At 47.1% G+C, this 15737-nt stretch overlaps 2 protein-coding genes across 6 annotated transcripts in view; one reads left to right on the top strand and one right to left on the bottom strand.

The window, feature by feature from the left end:
• Nucleotides 1–15347, bottom strand: part of LOC139748920 (uncharacterized) — a 27026-nt gene extending 11679 nt beyond the window's left edge. The window contains exons 1-6 of the mRNA XM_071662281.1: nucleotides 15068–15347; nucleotides 6971–7288; nucleotides 6124–6261; nucleotides 5583–5672; nucleotides 2627–2779; nucleotides 388–543 (exon numbers count right to left, since the gene is read on the bottom strand). Coding sequence (XP_071518382.1) covers nucleotides 388–543; nucleotides 2627–2779; nucleotides 5583–5672; nucleotides 6124–6261; nucleotides 6971–7288; nucleotides 15068–15347 — 1135 coding nt within the window. The remainder of the gene's footprint in view (nucleotides 1–387; nucleotides 544–2626; nucleotides 2780–5582; nucleotides 5673–6123; nucleotides 6262–6970; nucleotides 7289–15067) is intronic.
• Nucleotides 1–15737, top strand: part of LOC139749197 (DNA oxidative demethylase ALKBH2-like) — a 620232-nt gene that overhangs the window by 212459 nt on the left and 392036 nt on the right. The window lies entirely within an intron of this gene.

Consider the following 15737-nt stretch of genomic DNA (forward strand, 5'->3'; position numbering starts at 1 on the left):
CAGGCATAGGGTAAGGTGAGTGTCCTGCAGTGTTTGGTAAACGGGTTTTGCTCCCACCTCTCCCAGTACTGCATGCTCATTCCCTATGTTCTCCACACACACACACACCCACCCACACACACCACCTTCACCTCCTCCTCCTCCTCCTCGTCTGCTGAGGAAGGGGTTGGTTAAGCCCCCGTGTGCACCTCACTAACCAACCAGCCAGCCAGCCAGCCAGCCAACCATCTGGTGATTGCGAAATGGAAAAAGAAAATGGAATGATTGAGCTCGGGTTGGGATGGGAGGGAGAGATATTATAGATGTGGGAGGTCACCACGGTAAGAATTAGTCCTTTGCTGATATCCCAAACATGCCATGCCAGGTGGTGCATCTGCTCTCGCTTACTCCTCCTGAGTGCTGCTGCTATTTCCGCCTCTGCTGCGTCCTCTGCTGCGTCCTCGGCCGCTTCTGCTGCGTCCTCGGCCGCTTCTGCCGCGTCCTCGAGTGCGTCCTCGAGTGCGTCGGCCACCTCGTCAGATCTGTCGTCTTCTAACGACACGGCTGTGTGGGGTCAGGTGGGGGTTTTGAACTGGTCCACAGACACCTGGGAGTGGTAACACAGACACACAGACGCACACAGACACACACACACTGCACACACAGACACACACACACACACACACACACACACACACACACACACACACACACACAGACATACACAGACACACACTCACACAGACACACACTATTAAATTTATTTATGATATTCTGTCTCTGAAGATCCTTGGATACTTTTGTGTCAGATATCTGATAAAAACCGACTTGAAATATAGATTGAAATGGATATTCTTGAAAGCTAAACGACCAGATCTGATTACCATGTTTGTGTTAGTATCATGCGGTAAATGTAGTAGACTCTTCCTTAAGGTATTATTGTAAGGGCGACATTCCTTCCTTAACCTATGGTAGTAGGTAATGTTATGCTGCATTACGGCTCTGTCTCGACTCCAGCTGCAACGGGGGGAAGAGGTTGTCGAAGTCCTACAACCTCACCACGAACGCCCCACCACCACAACATTTACATCATCGCCAACCGAACCGAAGCGCGTCGCAGGCAGATGAGCCAGCAGGCCCTTAGCAATAGCCATCGCTGTAGACACTGTCGGGGAGGGAGGGTTGTTTAGCATAGCCGAGCGCCCCGACAGCGGCTAGGCCTGGTTGGTAACCCCCGTCGTGGAGGAACCACCAGCCACATCGGCCGAGGGACGTTATAACCACACCTGGCTCCTTGCATAGGTCCAGTGGTTACCAAGGTTGGACCCCCTGATGCTGCCAGCGGATGGACGACATCCCTCATTGAAAGCGTAAGGGAATGACTATCGGGGCTGGTGAGACCCTAAGGTCGAGTGTTGATGGTTCCTCTTCGAAGTAGGGAGCCCACGGCCCTCACTCTCCTCTGTAGTTGACGGTTCTGCCTCGCTGTGCCGCTGTATCTGTGACCATTAGTCGTATTGGAGTCCATAAGTCCATGCAGAAATATAGCAATGGGATCGATATTTAGAATTATGTTCTAAATGTCTTTGAGTGTGAGGATGCTTTAGAGGTGGCGGGGTTACTTGACCCCATGCCTAGCAAGACTAAGGGTGCAGGTCCATACTGTCAGTACGTATGGTTGATGACAGAACAAAAGTGAGGTAGTAAATGACTGTGTGACAGTGAACCACTGCACGACAGTGAACGACTGCACGACAGTGAGTAACTACAAGACAGTGAACCGCTGCACGACAGTGAACGACTGCACGACAGTGAGTAATTACAAGACAGTAAACCGCTGCACGACAGTGTACGACTGCACGACAGTGAGCATCTACAAGACAGTGAACGACTGCACGACAGTGAGCATCTACAAGACAGTGAACGACTGCACGACAGTGAGCATCTACAAGACAGTGAACGACTGCACGACAGTGAGCATCTACAAGACAGTGAACGACTGCACGACAGTGGGCATCTACAAGACAGTGAACGACTGCACGACAGTGAGCATCTACAAGACAGTGAACCGCTGTACAACATCGAACGACTGCACGACAGTGAGCATCTACAAGACAGTGAACCACTGCACGACAGTGAACAACTACAAGACAGAAAGTGACCGCACGATAGTGAACAACCACAAGAGAGTGAATGATAGCGCGACAGTGAACGACTGCAAAAAAAGGACAGTGAATGACGACACGACGACAGTGAACCACGACACGACAGTGAACCACCGCACGACAGTGAATATATATGAAACCGGTGTGGACACTGCACATCACCACGATGACAACGCTGGCTTCGTCTGCCCGCGTGAGGCAGGGGTGTGGTGTTCCCCCAAGGTGAGGATCTCACGACCTTCTTTATTATCCTCACCCAGCCAGTAGCAGCAGCAGCGCATGCTCATGCTCCCTCAGCTCCAGCCTATAATAGGAGATTAGTCTTTGGTTATCACAAGAGGGGGGAAAAAAATAGAGAGAGAGAGAGAAAGGAAGTTGTAACTGAATATTGACGCGGGAGATGTGGCCTGCCACAAGGAAATTAGTCGTTTGAGATGGAGTGGGAGAAGTAAAGTAAACATGCCAGCTGACTGCTCGCTTACACCTGATGCCCAGCGCTGCCGCAGCTGCCGCCTCTGCCGCATCCTCTGCCGCCTCCTCCGCCGCTTCGGCCGCTTCCTCCGCCGCTTCCGCCGCCGGGTCTTCCGCCGAGTTTTCCAGGGAGTCGACCAGGTCGTCGAGATCTACCACCAGGGCTGTGGTGGTCAGTGGAGGTGGGCTTTGTACTAGGCCAGTGTCACCCTCGAATCACACACACACACACACACACACACACACGCACACATATATGGCACGTAGGACCTGCTCATACGCACACATACACACATCGAGGAAGACTGGAATATACTCCTCTGCGTTGGGTGAACGACTGTTCAAGGATTATATTAAAGTAGAGGCAAGACCTTGAGGACATAATGAAGTAGGCATAAATCTAAGCCATGTGAGACATTCGACATTAGATTTTAGCATCACAAGAGACAGAAAGGAGGTGGAGATGTAGAAAGAAGGTACAGTAAAAGAGAGGACCCCGAGGGAAGACCTGGAGAGGTTTTTAGTAAGGCAGCTGAAGACGGCAGCAGGAGGTGAAGGTACAGCATAGAACAGAACCTATGGTATCAGACGAGAGAGAGAGAGGTACATGCAGCAAAGTGTTGGTTGTGAAACAGCGTGACTGTGGTGAGTGTTGGTTGTGACTGTGGTGAGTGTTGGTGGTAGGATCAGTGGGAAACATGAGGGAAGCAAAACAAAAGAAAAAAGATGTGAATTCAGGAGCAAGTGAGGTTTGCACTGGAGTTCATCTGACTTGGTTATGATGACATCGAGCTGGAACCTCCCATGAAGAACTTACAACAGCGGCTTAGCAGAAGGAGTGAGGAAGGAAGGGGACGTGCTCTTCGAATAGCTGAGTGTTGAGTTGGAGGAAGGAGTGGGCCCCAAGAGGAAGTGGGGGCCAAGAGATAGTGGGCCTAAGAAGAAGTGGGTCCAAGTGGGCCCCAAGACCTTGTGGTTCCAAGAGGAAGTGGATCCCAGATCTTGTTAGACAAATAGGAAGATGAGCCCCAAGACCTAGTGGGTCCAAGATCTAGTGGGCCTAAGACCTTGTGGTTCCAAGAGATAGTGGATCCAAGAACTGGTGGATCCAAGACCCAGTAGGTCCAAGGCCTATTGGGTGCACGACTTAGTGGGTCTAAGACCTAGTGGGTCCATGACATAGTGGGTGCAAGAGCTTCTGGATCCTAATGGGCTCTTCAGTCCGAGTGATTTTTAAGGTACCACTGCTTGACAAAGTCTGCCTGGTTGCTCCGATGTCCTCGGGGACCTTACCCACCATCCAACTGGTCTTCGAAGGAAGGAACATAAAGGATGTTAAAAGACCATCAGGATGGTGAGGGAGAGCGGTGAGGTTAGGAACTACAACAGGGTTGTAGGGAGGGTTCTCATTCTCTGGGGCCTTGACCTATGTGGGAATAACTGGGATCTACGTGCACAAGGAAGCACTAGGAGATATGAGCTCCTGGATTTTTTTTTTTCTTATATTTTTTAGGCCAGTTGGGTTAGAGGTAGGGACATGCTGCTTAAGGTGGATCAGGTGTCTGCATTTGGTAGTCTTACAAATCGAAAACCAACTGAGGAGCTTCATTTAGGAGGAGACGGGTCATGTAATGCTCATTACGTGTAATGAAAGACATGAGTAACAGGAGATGACGTGCATGACATGGAGCAACAGGTACACAGACTGGGAGTGTGAAGTGAGGAGAATGGGGACTGGACAGTGGGGAGAGATGCTGTGAAATCGACGGGGAGGAGGTAGAGCGACGGAGGACTGAGAGACAGCGAAGAGCAAAGAGAAATAATGCATGTATTAAACGAGAGATGTCTCGATGTATGCCCGTTGCAAGGTGTTGCTGAAGTACATGACTTTAACACATATGAAGTGGTACTTTCTCGAGTATGGTTTAGTCGATGTTGCCGAGGTCATGTGTGAGGGACAGTGTGTTAGAGAGTATTGCCATGAGACTTGCGTTCAAGGCAGGAGCTGACAGAGCAAGTGATGTACAAGTAGCCTGAAGGGTCTCTCTCTCTCTCTCTCTCTCTCTCTCTCTCTCTCTCTCTCTCTCTCTCTCTCTCTCTCTCTCTCTCTCTCTCTCTCAGACGTTGCTCAAGTTGGTGAAGGAAGATGGAGAAAGGTGGACACAGGTCTGACTCTGGTTCCCACGTTGGGAATGTGAGTTAAGGTGTGTGTGTGTGTGAGAGAGAGAGAGAGAGAGAGAGAGAGAGAGAGAGAGAGAGAGAGAGAGAGAGAGAGAGAGAGAGAGAGAGAGAGATGGAAGGTCGGTCTAACCTGGTCAGTGTCACATTTGGCCCATGAAGTGCAAGGAGACTTCCCACAGCAGCAGCCTGGTGTCCTGACGTCAGAGAGAAAAAACTATAGAGCTATGAGAGACAGACGGTGGAACAGAACGCGTCGACAGGAGCACCAGAGCTGTGAGGACCTGAATGAGGAGGCGAGGGTGATCGTCCCTGAGCCACATGTGAAGTGAGACAGGACAAAGAAGTGTGAGTCCTGAAAGGGGCCATGTGTCTCTCTACGGTATTGTAACCAGGTCTTTGAAATGCAAGAGCAGTACGACGTCAGAGGACCCCCCCAAAAAAAAAGATTGGACCCGGAAAATGTTTTGGTTGAGGTGGAATGATGTTGATGTTGATGATGATGGTGGATGTTGAGGGGGGGAAAATAGAGCCATGGACAGTCTGTTGAGATCATGGATTGTCAACAAGGAGTAATGGTGGGAGAGGGAATGTGAAATGAGGTGGTGAGATGCCGTGAGTGTCGCACAGCACCTGCTGCCTTCCCCTCGCACACAACACATGCACGAGAGACTTGAGTAATAGTGAAGACAGAGAGCGAAGGGTTGTAGTACACTGAGGCGGACAGTTTCCGAAGGGCGGAGAGTTGGGAAGAAGTGGTACAATCATGCAAGTAACGTGCTCGCTTACTCCTGACGGCTGCCGCTGGTAGCGTGGCCTCTACTGCGTCTTCTACTGCGTCCTCCAGGGCGTCAGCCACGTCCTCTTGTAGCGCCAGGGCTGCAGGGCGGGTGTGTCAAGGGGGATACGGGAGGGTTCAACCTAGATGGTCCTACTTCATATATATATATATATAATATCACAGGTCTTCAGTGGCATCATGCTCTGCCACTGGGGAAAGCTCACTTGTTGCCTTTTTTTCCTTTTATCATTTGAGTCACTTGGGCTCATGCTTTGCTGGTGTTAGTCATTTCATTTATGATCACGTATGTGCTTAATAGCTAGACCTTAAAGGTTACGTGGCCAGAGTTGTTCCCTACGTGGTTTTCTATGTGTGTGTGTGTGAGTGTGTGGGTGAGTGTGTGAGTGTGAGTGTGAGTGTGTGTGTGCCTCTGGGGAGTGTCAGAGGTGGAGGGTGTAGGTATTGGGTGTGTGGGTTGGGGGAGAGTATACGAGGGTTAGTACACACATGCAGGGGGAGGGAAGGAGGGAGTTACACAACTGATCTTACATCCGACAACGCCATCTACTGCTGGGTTGGGTGTCAGGTCGTCTACCGCCCCTTCTGCCGCGCCAGTCAAACTGGGAGCCACGACGTCAGCCGGACCAGTCAAACTGGGAGCCACGACGTCACTTGGAGCGGTGCGGGCTTAAGTGGTCAGCGAGGGAGAGGAGAGGAGCAAGGGGTGAGGCAGATGGGTAGGGCCAGTCAAGCACAAGGCAGAAGGAACCCCGCAGGGCAAGGGGGGTGTGGTGTCGCCCCGGCCCCGCCGTATTCCTACTGTGATAATAAAGGTGTAGAAAAACACACAAAGAACAAAGACATCTTATGTACAGGTGGGTAGAAAGCAATATTCACACTGCGACAGACACTGTGGCATTTGTAGTCTAAGTACACATTATGGAACTCATGATGGGATGGGTGATATATATATATATATATATATATATATATATATATATATATATATATATATATATATATATATATATATATATATATATTGAGACCAACAGACGAAGCAAACTGGTACAGCAGTTGTTATTGTGAACTTGGATATACAGCAGGGGGTCGTGGACTGAGATATACAACAAGGGATCGTGGACTGGGATATACAACAAGGGGGTCGTGGACTGGGATATACAACAAGGGAGTCGTGGACTGGGATATACAACAAGGGAGTCGTGGACTGGGACATAAAAAAGAACGAAGACACTCTTCGGTGATAGTCTGAAGCAAGGGAACACCTCGACACTGGTGAGGACTGGTGAGTTATGCCACACCATCCACCACGATCGGCTGAACCCAACCCACCAACCTCCCTCCTCAAAAACCTATGTACATTTTCCCTACTCACTCCTAGCGATGGGGGCTCCTCTGGCGGCGGATGTGGGGAGGCTTGGGGCGGCGGGTACCAGGTCCAGCCGGTAGTCGGAGCCCAGGCCAGGGAAGTTGAGAACCACCACGTTGTTTTCGTTGTCCTCGTAGGCTTGGTAGATGCGATGGGCGCTGTAGATGCCCACTGGTATCCGGCCGGCCAGGGCGTGTTCCAGGCCCGCGTAAGACTTCTTCGTCACTGGAACAAAACGACAGGAGGAAGTTTGTATAAGTACAGGACTGCCCAAGGCACGCGTCTGGGGTTCCCATACTGACCCGTGGTAATGTATTCTTTTCGCTCACACATACATACATACATACATACATACATACATACATACATACATACATACATACATACATACATACATACATACATATCGTAAGCATTTGTCGTATTACGAGACCACAGGATCCCTTGTGTGGGGCACCTAAGGCTTTCAGGGTTGCGCTACGTCCAGCAGCAGGAGTAAGATGATATATATATATATATATATATATATATATATATATATATATATATATATATATATATATATATATATATGTGTGTGTGTGTGTGTGTGTGTGTGTGTGTGTGTGTCCCACAGATTCCTCGTAAAATAACAATTTTACAAATTTTCCAAAAACCTCATTTTCCCGGTCATTACTTAAGGAACGTGTGTACATCCTTACCTCCAGCCACCTGGACTTGGAGCTGTACTCCAGCCACCTGGACCTGGAGCTGTACTCCAGCCACCTGGACCTGGAGCTGTACTCCAGCCACCTGGACCTGGACTTTAAGTTTCCAGGCTGCTGGACCCCTGGGCATGACTCGTCGCTGTAGCGGTGCATTTCAGCTGTATTGTGTAACATTCACCCCTCTGTATCACCAGCACCCTGACCTGATGGTCACTTCCCTCATCCTCTATGGTCGATAACGTCTTCAATAGTGTTAGTGTTTCCGTCGTGCTGGATCCAACCGCACGATATGGGATTCAATCCCTCGCTCCGATGCTCAGTTGTTTCCGTCGTGCTGGATCCAACCGCACGATAGGGGATTCAATCCCTCGCTCCGATGCTCAGTTGTATTCGGTTTAGGACAGGGTTTGACGCTTTAGAAACATACGGAGGATATTTGACGTTTTGTTATTTTGTCTTGTAATAGGAATTTCCTTGTCAGGATGTTCCAATGAGTAGATAAGATGTTGTGATAAAGGTCTCATTTCCCAAGCTATTGATGTTGTATGTGATCTCCGTGGCCCTTGGGGGGGCGTCTTCGCTGCAGACACTGACCATCACCGCTCCTGGAGACACCAGTTCTCCTAACTCTATCCACTGTTGAGCGGCCGTTAGGTTACAGTGTAGCAACACTTGCTCGTCAGTATGAAGACCGGGTCACAGTGTAGCAACACTTGGTCGTCAGTATGAAGACCGGGTCACAGTCTAGCAACACTTGCTCGTCTGTATGAAGACCAGCTCACAGTGTAGCAACACTTGCTCGTCTGTATGAAGACCAGTTCACAGTGTAGCAACACTTGCTCGTCTTTATGAAGAGCAGGTCACAGTGTAGCAACACTTGCTCGTCAGTATGAAGACCTAGTCACAGTGTAACAACACTTGCTCGTCAGTATGAAGAGCACGTCACAGTGTAGCAACACTTGCTCCTCAGTATGAAGACCAGCTCACAGTGTAGCAACACTTGCCCGTCTGTATGAAGACCGGGTCACAGTGTAGCAACACTTGCTCGTCAGTATGAAGACCGGGTCACAGTGTAGCAACACTTGCTCCTCAGTATGAAGACCAGCTCACAGTGTAGCAACACTTGCCCGTCTGTATGAAGACCGGGTCACAGTGTAGCAACACTTGCTCCTCAGTATGAAGACCGGGTCACATTGTAGCAATACTTGCTCGTCTGTATGAAGACCGGGTCACAGTGTAGCAACACTTGCTCGTCAGTATGAAGACCGGGTCACATTGTAGCAACACTTGCTCGTCAGTATGAAGACCGGGTCACATTGTAGCAATACTTGCTCGTCTGTATGAAGACCGGGTCACAGTGTAGCAACACTTGCCCGTCAGTATGATGACCTGAGCATCAGTATTTGACACACTATTGAACTGCAGTGTGAAGAGGAAGAGTGACCTCAGTCCCATCCACCCAGTGATGCTAATGAGCCAGACTCGTGGGGGTGTCGCTGTCTCATGTCTGCTGACCAGGTCTTAGAACACTGGCGATCTGACACTCCCTGCTCGACCAGACGTGGAGCAACACATGCTCCTGGTAGACTCTACCTGCCCTGGGCGGATTGCCCGACCAGTATATATATATCACCTCATGTATTCATACCTTCAGATTTCGTGCCCTTCATAAGTCAGTCTTGTGTAAGGAGAGGAGGCAAGAGTTGTTTAAGGTGCTGTAGAGATAACAGATGCAATCAAGAGGGAAGCATTGATACGGTCAAGAGGGAAGCATTGATACAGTCAAGAGAGCAGCATTGATACAGTCAAGAGGGCAGCATAGATACAGTCAAGAGGGCAGCATTAATACAGTCAAGAAGGCAGCAGCATTGATACAGTCAAGAGGGCAGCATTGATACAGTCAAGAGGGCAGCATTGATACAGTCAAGAGAGGAAGCATTGATACAGTCAAGAGGGAAGCATTGATACAGTCAAGAGGGAAGCATTGATACAGTCAAGAGGGCAGCATTGATACAGTCAAGAGGGCAGCATTGATACAGTCAAGAGGGAAGCATTGATACAGTTAAGAGGGCAGCATTGATACAGTCAAGAAGGCAGCATTGATACAGTCAAGAGGGCAGCATTGATACAGTCAAGAGGGCAGCATTGATACAGTTAAGAGGGCAGCATTGATACAGTCAAGAGGGCAGCATTGATACAGTCAAGAGGGAAGCATTGATACGGTCAAGAGGGAAGCATTGATACGGTCAAGAGGGAAGCATTGATACAGTCAAGAGGGAAGCTACGTCTCTTTTGTTATCATGGCCCACTTCTCATGGGTGTGAAGATTCAAATATTCCCACACTGCCCGTGATGAGGGATATTGAGAAAAGTATTCGTACTGGGGGAAGGTAATCGTAGAGGATGACTTAAGGAGCGTGATCTTCTGTTTCTGTCTTCTGTCTTATTCATCGGCGATGGTTTACGTTCTGCCGCGTGATCCTTAGGTCTTGTGGTTTACGGCATGTGGTTTACACAGCCGAGTTCCCTCACGAGTCTACGAGGAAGTAGACGGAAAGATGCGTCTGGATTGATCGCAGCGAGATCACTCATAACGTCGACTTTATCTCGAGGTTTTGAGGTTTCCAGATGTGTTGAGGATGGTGGAGAGGTGCATCTACTCTGTTTTCTTCTTCTTCCTCCTCCTCCTCCTCTTCCTCCTCCTCCTCTCTTCTTCTTCTTCTTCTTCTTCTTCTTCTTCTTCTTCTTCTTCTTCAAATCTTCTTCTTCTTCTTCTTCTTCTTCTTCTTCTTCCTCATTCTTCTGCTGCCGAAGCTAGGAGGGGAAGATGATGTCCTCAAAATAACGCCAGAGGTTAGCAATAGCTAGGCAGCAGGAGGAAGAAGGTGGAGAGAGAGAGAGAGAGAGAGAGAGAGAGAGAGAGAGAGAGAGAGAGAGAGAGAGAGAGAGAGAGAGAGAGGCAGGACACCGAAGTCCAACCCCACACACACGGAGGAGGGGGTTGTGTGGTAAATGATAGGTGAGTGATCATCTGTGGATGTTGTCTGTGGCATGTCACGGTGTGTGGTGTGTGTGTTGCACTTCGTAAGCTACATTCTCCACGCGCTTCTGCTTTCGCTGGAGTGTAGATTATATATATATATATATATATATATATATATATATATATATATATATATATATATATATATATATATATATTATCCCTGGGGATAGGGGAGAAAGAATACTTCCCACGTATTCCCTGAGTGTCGTAGAAGGCGACTAAAAGGGAAGGGAGTGGGGGGCTGGAAATCCTCCCCTCTCTTTTTTAATTTTCCAAAAGAAGGAACAGAGAAGGGGGCCAAGTGAGGATATTCCCTCAAAGGCTCAGTCGTCTCTTCTTAACGCTACCTCGCTAACGCGGGAAATGGCAAGTAGTATGAACAAATATGAACATGAACATATATATATATATATATATATATATATATATATATATATATATATATATATATATATATATATATATATATACATATATATATATATATATATATATATATATATATATATATATATATATATATATATATATATATATATATATATATATATAACCTTTTGTCCTTGATAAATGTTATGCTAAATGGCTAAATAGAAAATGGATCCTACCATCGGCTTTCGATTTATAAACATGGAATCTACAGTAAAGTATGGGGGGGGGACGTCTACGATAATAAATGAGTGACCCATCAAAAAACATCATTCTTTAGAATATTCCAATTGAAGAAAACGGTGGGAAATGCTGATTTGGGGGTCATTACTTGTCCACGCTCGGCCGGGCGGTGGGCCTGACACGCCACGCCTGCCAGTTCTCATTGGTTTCACCCACTGGTACACACACACACACACACACACACGCACACACACACACACATATCGGCGACTCATGCAGACGCCCCCGACATACCCTTCGCCTCACTTTGTGGTATATTCCAGGCATTGCGAAGGGTTCTGACCCTATATACCATGTGGTATATTCCAGGCATTGCGAAGGGCTCTGACCCTATATACCATGTGGTATATTCCAGGCATTGCGAAGGGTTCTGGCCCTATATACCATGTGGTATATTCCAGGCATTGCGAAGGGTTCTGGCCCTATATACCATGTGGTATAATCCAGGCATTGCGAAGGATTCTGACCCTATATACCATGTGGTATATTCCAGGCATTGCGAAGGGTTCTGGCCCTATATACCATGTGGTATATTCCAGGCATTGCGAAGGGTTCTGGCCCTATATACCATGTGGTATATTCCAGGCATTGCGAAGGGTTCTGGCCCTATATACCATGTGGTATATTCCAGGCATTGCGGAGGGTTCTGGCCCTATATACCATGTGGTATATTCCAGGCATTGCGAAGGGTTCTGGCCCTATATACCATGTGGTATATTCCAGGCATTGCGAAGGGTTCTGGCCCTATATACCATGTGGTATATTCCAGGCATTGCGAAGGGCTCTGACCCTATATACCATGTGGTATATTCCAGGCATTGCGAAGGGCTCTGACCCTATATACCATGTGGTATATTCCAGGCATTGAATGTTGAGTGTGGACATAAAACGACCAGAGACGAAGGCAGATTCACAGAGGAGATACGATCGTGGAAAACTACACATGACTGAGCAACTTCACTGGAAACGTAAATTGGGAAATGGAATTTTAGTCAGTCGTGATGCAGGTCACTGTTGTGGGAGGTTCTCTGAAGGTTAACAAAGAAAACGGCATACGGGTGCCTCAAATACAGAGGGAAGATTTAAAAAAGTCGTGATGCAGGTCACTGTTGTGGGAGGTTCTCTGAAGTTTAACAAAGAAAACGGCATACGGGTGCCTCAAATACAGAGGGAAGATTTAAAAAGTCGTGATGCAGGTCACTGTTGTGAGAGGTTCTCTGACGTTTAGCAAAGAAAACGGCATATGGGTGCCTCAAATACAGAGGGAAGATTTAAAAAAAAAGAAGAGAGAGATTGAAGTCTGGTTCATTATGTAGATGCCATGAAGCATAAGAGTTTATGGATGTATTGTGGAGATGATTTGGGCAGCACTTCAGTCAGCCAGCATTTGGAAGGTATAAGAGAGCAAGGATTGCGTATAAGCAAAGCAAGAAAAGAGAATCTGAAAGTGATGATTGTAGACTTGGCATTCGATAATCCTAAACTTTCCCATAGGTTCACGAGTGAATGGCCAAATGAGGAGCAGCTAATGAGGCAGAGGAATTCAGAGGGGGAGGTTTTTATCGAGGATGAGGTAAATATATGAAAGGAGTCGAACGACAAGTTCCGAAGTGCTTTTTTTTTCAGTGGAAGACACTATACAGTCCTGAACACCAGTGGGATGGACTGAGAGAGAGAGAGAGAGAGAGAGAGAGAGAGAGAGAGAGAGAGAGAGAGAGAGAGAGAGAGAGGTCCTTGGTCAGCATTGAAATATCTTGTGAAGACATGGTGTAATATTGCTAGTAGGGGCCGTAACTCATACACAAGACTCATGATCTTCATGAAGCTTCACCATACGCGACGAAGAACTGTACCGATACGTCTGGCAATTCAGTTGAAATGTGCAAGGTGACGGTGGCGGAGGAAGGTATTGTGCCGAGAGAGTGGAAGTGGGGAAATGTCATGCCTGTCTTTGAGAAAGGAGACAGAGAACTTATGCTACACTGCAGACCGGTCTTTCTGACGAATACGGTCTGTAGAATGCTGGAAAGGATTTTGAGAAGGCAAATAGACGACTTCTTTTCAAGGAGAAAGTCGCCAAGCAAGAGGCCACAGATTGAGGCGAAAGGTCATGTGTAACAAAGCTCACAGACTTCTGTGTGACATTGAACTCAGAAGAGAGAAGATTAGGTGGACTGTGTGCATATGGACTGCGTGAGAGCATTTGACACTATAGTAAGGGAGGTTAGTAAAAGATCAGGATCTTCGTGTAGACTTAAGAGGAGGTAAAACAACTTCGATGGATAGAAGACTGCCTCAATTTAAGGGAGAACACATATTACAGGAGCCTTCCCGAAATGTGTTGGGAGTCACTAGTGGACTGTTGCAGGACTCAGTCCTGGGACCACGGCTGTTTTTGATATATATATATATATATATATATATATATATATATATATATATATATATATATATATATATATATATATATATATAAATGCCTTACCAGAAGGAAGTAGATTCCTTCTGGAATGTCTGTGGATGATGCCAAGGTCATGGCAGAAGTAAAGAGTAAAAAGAGGATCACATGTACATACAAGGGGACCTCACCACTGCCACAAGGTCGTTCTGACACATGGATAATGAAATTCAACCGATTGAATGGAAAGTAATGAGACGGGACATAGTGAAGGGAGACCTCGATACATATATCGTCTGGCAGAGATAAAGCTCAGGTATTCTGTCTATGAGAGAGCCTTGGAAGTCGACGCTGTGCCTAACCTGTCACCTTTGAAATATTGTTAAGGAGGGAAACTGTCTGCTGGCAAATGTTAGAACCTTGTTCACGGACATACATAAGGAATATTCCTACGAGTCCACGGGGGAAATGAAACACGATAAGTTCCCGAGTGCATTTTCGTGTAATAATCACATCATCAGGGGAGGCACAAGAGAGAAGTATAAGTTAGTTATATATACAACGAAGAGACGTGCTAGGACGTTATTTGGTAAGGAAGTCACTTGTTTACCAAATGGCTTCCTAGCTACGTGTCTTCGTTGTATATCAACTGACTGTTATATTTCTTTCTTGTGTCTCCCCTGATGATGTGATTATTACACGAAAGTGCGCTTAGGAACTTTTCGTGTTTCTTTTCGCCGTGGACTCACGGGAATATATTTGATCACGCGCTCAATTGTGATTCTTTCCAATATGTAAGGAACAATTTAGCAAGCTGCTCACATCCCATTTTAGCCTTAAAGTGGAAAATGCTTTTCAAGTTCGGTTATCACACTTAAAAAGAGGCACAAAGAGCGGATAGAGACGTTCAGAGGAGAGAAAGAAGGATAGTACAAGAATTGATAGATCTGAGATAGATTTAGAGGTCAGAGGCCATAGATATATACACTACAGAATAATAGAAATTGTAAAAAGGTGACTTCATCATCGCTGCTTTCAAGTTTTAGACCATTTGATGATGGCAACAGTAAAGAGTTCCTTGAAAGGTGTGAAGCCAGAACAACCAATGGTCAGAGTCTGAAATTCGGGAGGAAAATTGTAAGAAAAGATTTAGATATGTTTCCCTTTCATTTTTATCCCCCCGGGCCTTCCCTTTCATTCTTCCCCCCTTGTTTCCCTTTCTTCCCTATCCCCCTTTGTTTCTTTCATTCTTATACTCTGTGCTTCATTCATTCTTATACCCTGTGCTTCTTTCATTCCTATACCCTGCGCTTCTTTCATTCTTACACCCTGTGCTTCTTTCATTCTTATACCCTGTGCTTCATTCATCCTTATGCTCTGTGCTTCTTTCATTCTTACACCCTGTGCTTCTTTCATTCTTATACCCTGTGCTTCATTCATTCTTATACCCTGTGCTTCCTTCATTCTTATTCCCTGTGCTTGCTTCATTCTCATACCCCCTGCTTCCTTCATTCTCATACCCCCTGCTTCCTTCATTCTCATACCCCCTGCTTCCTTCATTCTCATACCCCGTGCTTCCTTCCTTCTCGTCTCTCACCGACATTACTGTCTTCAGGTCATACATAATCTTTTAAGGAGTGACAAGACTCACACAAGACATGCATCAAACCAGAGGGAGTTGCGAGATGTGTTGCCTCACACACTGCGTGTCTTCACATTAGGTTTTCCCTGCTCTGTGATCGTCTGGGAGATCGCTGCTCTCTCTCTCTCTCTCTCTCTCTCTCTCTCTCTCTCTCTCTCTCTCTCTCTCTCTCTCTCTCTCTCGATGCAGTAGTAAGCTCCTCAAACCACATTCTCCACCGCATCGCAAGAGTGTGGGGCGATGCCATGCGATTGCTCTGTTGAATTTCCCCAATACGTCAGAGGTACTGGTGGGAGACGCCGAGCCCC

Source organism: Panulirus ornatus, chromosome 6 (genome assembly GCF_036320965.1).
Source record: "Panulirus ornatus isolate Po-2019 chromosome 6, ASM3632096v1, whole genome shotgun sequence".
In the NCBI taxonomy this organism is placed as follows: Eukaryota; Metazoa; Arthropoda; class Malacostraca; order Decapoda; family Palinuridae; genus Panulirus; species Panulirus ornatus.